This window comes from Myxine glutinosa, chromosome 2, assembly GCF_964187855.1.
Source record: "Myxine glutinosa chromosome 2, kmMyxGlut1.1, whole genome shotgun sequence".
In the NCBI taxonomy this organism is placed as follows: Eukaryota; Metazoa; Chordata; class Myxini; order Myxiniformes; family Myxinidae; genus Myxine; species Myxine glutinosa.
Genome location: NC_136262.1, coordinates 108,747,464 through 108,753,463, shown reverse-complemented (window position 1 = coordinate 108,753,463; position 6,000 = coordinate 108,747,464). Strand labels below are relative to the sequence as shown.

General features: G+C 41.3%; 1 protein-coding gene across 1 annotated transcript in view; it reads right to left on the bottom strand.

Annotated features, from left to right (window-relative positions):
- Positions 1 to 551: 551 nt before the first annotated feature.
- Positions 552 to 6,000, bottom strand: part of LOC144890862 (uncharacterized) — an 812,162-nt gene continuing 806,713 nt past the window's right edge. Inside the window, exon 2 of the mRNA XM_078772762.1 lies at positions 552 to 1,562. Within this exon, the coding sequence (XP_078628888.1) occupies positions 1,542 to 1,562 (21 nt within the window). The 3' untranslated portion in view covers positions 552 to 1,541. The remainder of the gene's footprint in view (positions 1,563 to 6,000) is intronic.

The window sequence follows — 6,000 nt, the reverse complement described above, 5'->3', positions numbered from 1 at the left end:
GAAGTCACTGTTGTCCACTGCAAAGAAGACAAACGTCCCTATGCGCATGGTTCTTGGAAAGTATACACCCTGTTCTGTCGTAGACTCTATGACTGAGTTGGCCAGCTGTGTCTCCAACCGCAAGATCCGACTATAATCAACAGACAGACCGAACCCATGCAGGAAATCCAGAAGCTTCTTGTTTCTGGTGGACTGATGGACTACAATGGCAACGGCAAGCTGCTGTGGCCATTCTAAGCGATGGCGGAATGGTGCATCTGGCTCTTTGGGCTTGTACGTGACTTGGCGTTTTGACTTGTAGCCGTACATGATGTTCTGACTGATGGTTATAACATCTCGATGAATAGTGGCTGAGCGCATAGTCTCTGGCTCAATGCTCGTGGCTGGTCCTTCCAGTAGCCAGCGGAGGAAAGCATAGAGTACTTTGGGTACATGCTTTTCAGCATCATCAGTGTTCATTTCTCCTTCAAATTGCCATGGGTGCTTGTTCTGACAAGCAATGGCACTGCGGAGAACAGAGGCACTCTCAAACAGTTGTTCGATGTTTTTTTCATTTGTCTTCGTCATTGCATCTTCGACAGCTGCATCACGCACGGCAGTGGAGAATACACAGTCTGACTCGTTTCGACGTTTTGGTTTCATGAAGTGAACGTCATCAATGTGAGAGTTGATTTTCTCCTTCATGCCTTGGGTAGTAGGTGATGGGACATTGTGCACACCATTATTGTCAAGAATCCTGGAGTAAACCGACTTCAGGTCAGACATGTTGAGAATTTCACCAGCTTGGAGTAGAGAGCGAACAAGGCTGACAAACTCAATGTCTGCGGCTATTTTGATAACATTAGTTTCTTGCAGTATGTGTTCTTTGTCATCACTTGATGTCCCACTCTTGGGAGCACGTTGGACATTCTGCACCCAGCATGGGAGATGATACTTGACGTCGATCGCATGAGCATCATGTGCACTGATGGCAGCACTCAGCTGAACTTTCCACTTGTGGTTGCTGCCTTCTTCAACAGCTTTCTTCAGCTGTTTACCTGCGTTGAACGTGCATACAACATGTACACTTTCCTTAGTGACCTCTTGACAGAAGAAACAAAGGTCTCTGTTGAATGGAGTTGATGATGAACGTGTGAAGCGAAGAGTCTCGTCTTGCGTAGAACCTGAGGTACTTGCAGCGGCAGGTGCAGAAGAAGGACGTCCACACCTCTTATGAAGATGCTGGGTGTCGCCATGTTCGCAGGCTTTCTGGTGGCGAACTCTAGCACGCTCCAGGTGAGCAGTGTTGCATGTAGATCCATAACATGCCCGGTGCCACTTTGCTTTATTGTTCCTCAAGTCAGTGGCAGTGAAACAGCTTAATCGTTCGCTGATCTGTTTGAAGTCGGCATCACCATATCGTGCCCTCTCCTGGATGAACTGGAGAAACTTTGCATATGAGCCCAGTGCTGGCTCAGTCACTAGTGCACCTTGGGGATCCTGGCACTGAATGCAAAGTGTGAAATCAGTTTCTTTCTTGGTTTTCTTGCTTTTTGGCTCCATCATAGCTCAGGGTCACGAATCTGGAACATACAAATAACAAATAACAATTAAGATAGATGTGCATTAAGTTAGATTTTGGACACTGGTTCGGCTGTGCCATAAAAACCTATTTTTATCCCTTGTAGGTTATTAAAGAAGGTTTCATTCAATTCTCTATCCCCAAAAATGTACAACTGGACACCAGAATCGAAACTCTAGGTCATTTAGAAGCCAAGATAATGGAATTTTACGTTTTCGACATCCGCCATTTTGAAAATCCAAAATGGCCGCCATAAAGAACTTGAAACAATTGGAGACATATTTTTTCTAGAACTTATATCATCCCTAAAGACAGCCCAACCAGTGTCCAAAAATTAACAAGCAATTTCACCGGGCATTTCAATCTGCTACATTGGCCCCCCCACTAATATATATATATATATATATATATATATATATATATATATATATATATATATATATATATATATATATATAAAAAATAAAAAATGTATGTATGTATATATATATATATATATATATATATACATACATACATACATACTTTTTTTTTTTTTTTTTTTTTTAAAGAAAGAAGGCGCTTCCAACCAAAAAGTAAAAATTTGATCTACTCAGCAGATTTGAGTAAACTAGTACACTCGCTCACTACGGGAGCGGCAGGAAGTGTCATTCCTCTTTGGGGTATATAGATTACAGTCGATCTATGGTCGGGTCTCAAGAATATTGGGTGTGTTCATTTACCAAGTTTCTTGTGGAGAGATCGCCATTTGGTTGAAGCATTCGAGCAAACACTCCAAAACAATTAAAGAATGGCTGGCTTGGCCGAGACTCTTGATTTACAAACTTGGTACTTGTTTTGCCTCCACCAGTGGGGATGTTACCTCCACCAGTGAATGGCTAGCTTGGCAAGCGCGAGCTAGCTACTTGGCAAATGAGCACAACCTGGGCTTCCTCCCTTTCAGTTTTATGTTGAACAGCAGAAGCGAGTTTCAAAATTTCACAACGAATATTGCCACGGTAGCAACAGCAAGGGTCAGGTTTTTAACCCAACCCTTGTGGGGTATATAGATTACAGTAGATCTTCACCCAGTTCTGTACATAAAACTTACCTCACGGATGTTGGGATTCCTCCAAATTTCTTTATTTAGTGTTATAAAGAGCATTAACGACTGTTTAAAAAGCAAATCATATGTGTTTGTGGTTTATAATATTTTGACTTCTGGTGGAGGCCGTTGGGTCGTTGCTCCCACAAAAACGCCATGATAAGCTATTTATAAACGTTGACTCGACGTTTGTTCAAGGAGACAAACTCCCTTGGGGAGGTGGGATATTATTTAGTAATAACATTAATATTATGCTATTATTGTTAGTTTTGTTATTAGAAGCAGCATTGGAAAAACGCCACGATAAAGCTAATTAAACATGGATATACACCTCAACACGCAACCCCATTGACGGCAATGGCGGGGAAAACCCGCTCGGCGAGGAAACCCCTTTGGGGAGGGGGGCAAATGAATGTGCTACAACATTCATTGTGTAACCCTTAGTCATCCTGTCAAGTTCGGTTGAGATTGGATAAGTAACGACGGAATGTATCGCAGTCAAAAAGTCATCAGACAGACAGATGCCAAATGGCGTATTTCAGTATGATGATGATAAGTAATAAGAGCAGACCCGGCCTGAGGAAGCCTGCTGTGAAGCAGGTGAAACGTTGCCTGAGACCGGGTCTGCTCTTGCTCAAGATTGCGGAGTAGAACTAGTTTTTCACTTTTTGGTTGGCAGTGCCTTCTTTCTTTAAAAAAAAAAAGAAAAAAAAGTGTATGTATATGTATATGTATATGTAATGTATATGTATATACGAATATACGAATAATACCTCCTGACATCAAAGGTAAGCATCAGCTACAGATTATGTCTCACTTGGTAAAACAGCATAATTCCCAAGAAACAAAGGCGTTTCTGACACACAAACAAATGTTTCTGCTAATGCAAACCAAAGAAAACCTGAAGGCCCATTGTGATTGGGAATTTAAATCAAAAACATGTAGAGCGTGACATGCACTCCCATCCGATCTCCAGTGGATAAAAAAAAAAAAATCCTGCGCATGCGCAAACCATAGTGTCGCCTCATCCCCAGGAGCTTCTGCCCAGCCACTCAAATGCTTTGGGATTTTTATGGAGGCCATTGGTTAAACATCAGCCGGAGCCGCCTATCCAGAAGCCGGGCTTATTTTCCCTCATCAGCAATTCTCGATAAAATAAACCTGAACAAAAATGTGCATGAATGTTTACAATGTACAAGCTCTGTGCAAAACGAACTTATATAGGTCATGTGACCAAATATCAATGAACATAATACGTAATGGAAGTCTCCAGAACAGTGCTGTGGTGATTGGATTAACACTCAGCTGGTCTTCAGAAAGAAAATGATACAGAAATGAAAAGCTGAAATGGTTGTTTGAAGAAGATTGTTTTTTGTGTTCTTATCTGAACCACCAGAACATCAAGGAGAGGCCCCAGGTTCAAAACTCATATACCATGTGTGTTTGTTCATGGCCTCGCCCATGTGATTCATGAAAAAAATGCAATGATGTCAACTAATGGCTTTGACATGTACGTAATATGTGTACACAACACCCTGCACGAGCCTTTGGTCATGATGAAAATGGAATAAAAGATCACATGGAGAAGAGGAAGGCGAGGATTGGAGATGAAGACTAAACAATAAGTCTTATTAGGAATTGTAAACACAGACAGTAATGTTTGTTACCTCCACCAGCGAAGGTAGACAGGGGTTAGGTATCAGACATGACTGTTTGTCTGTGAGCAGGATATCTGAAAGAGTTATGGACACGTTCAGACGAGATTTGGTGGACATGTTGGATGTGTGACAAGGAAGAAATTATTTAATTTTGCTAAAGTGCCAGACCTGGATCCGGATACGAGAATTATTTAAAATTTTAAGTGATTTTTCACCAATGATGGGGCCAAAAATGATATATAGCATGATATTTCATAAAGTTGTGGACGGATTTGGACGAAACTTGGTGGATGAGTTGGTTAGGTGACAGGAACAAGCTGATTGGATTTTTGTTCAGATCCAAATCCAGATTTGACTTATCATTGCGATCCAAAACGTAAATTGTTCCGGATGGCGGATGTGTATGCACTCTACCGAGTACTGTCCTTGTTACGCATGTTTCGTTAAAATGATATGTTTCGTTAAATCACGTGTGGATCATACCATGAGCAGATAACCATATGTGGATAACATCATGTGCACTCTATCATGTGTGGATAATATCACCTGTTTGATAACATCACCATTGGATAAAATATATTTTGTGCGTTGTATCATAATTAGCATCCCATATATGTGTCGATTACATCACGTATGGATAGTATCATGTATGTCTTATATAATGTGTGAATATAACGTGTGAACAACAACATATGTCAATAATATCAGGAGTAGGGTGAAAATGACACTTCTGGGACACTTTTCCCGACAAACCCCAAAGCATCCCAGATGATTATGTGATCATATAACCTTCATAAATAAAGTGGAATGCTCTCAGGGAGTATAAAAAGGCCTTTAATACATTGGGATCCAAAGTCCCATTGTGACCGGTGCCCCCCTCCCATTGTGACCTCCCCCCACCCAAAATGCTAAAATCATGTAACCTTCACAAGGATGTAACGATGTAGTCATTTGAAATAAGAATTCGTTTTTTTTACGAATTAAAAGGGACACTAACCTCTTCACACCTGTCTGAACTCGTCTTCACATTTCAATGACTGATTAATTTATATGAGTCATCCGCAACAAGTGGATAGGTTGCTGTGTATGCAAGGAGCATTAGTCATAGATTCATGATTAACTGTGAGGCCTTGGAATGCTCTGAGAGAGTATGAAACGTGAGATTGGGGCAGACAAGTAAATCCTCCATCACCTGTTTCGCTGCTCATGGATTTGAAATACATGGAATAAAAACGCCTCTTGAAGAATTTCCTGATGAGGTTCTTTACTCAAAGCAAGGCGCAACAAAGGACTATTTGAAGCTGTGTTGGACGGACAGGTATGCAATGTTTTTACGGCTGCGCAGGGCAAAACCGTCTATAACAGTGTTTGTCTGTACTAGGGCATTGCCCGTACTATATCTATATCTAAAATTATATCCCCCCCCTCTATTTACATGAAATGGTTTGGTCCAAAGCGAACGGCTTGCGAGTACGGTGACAATCCCCCCCCTCTATTTACATGCAATGGTTTGGTCCAAAGCGAACGGCTTCCGGAGTTTGGTAAAGAAATCGCCATCGCGTGCACAAACGCGCAGGAAAGCGAATGAATCGCAAATTCGGTTTTATTAGTTTTAAAACATAGTTTAACGCCAACATAGTTTGCAAACGTGAAATAAATGAATACGCTCTCAAATGTGCCATCCGAGGCAGAGTGTG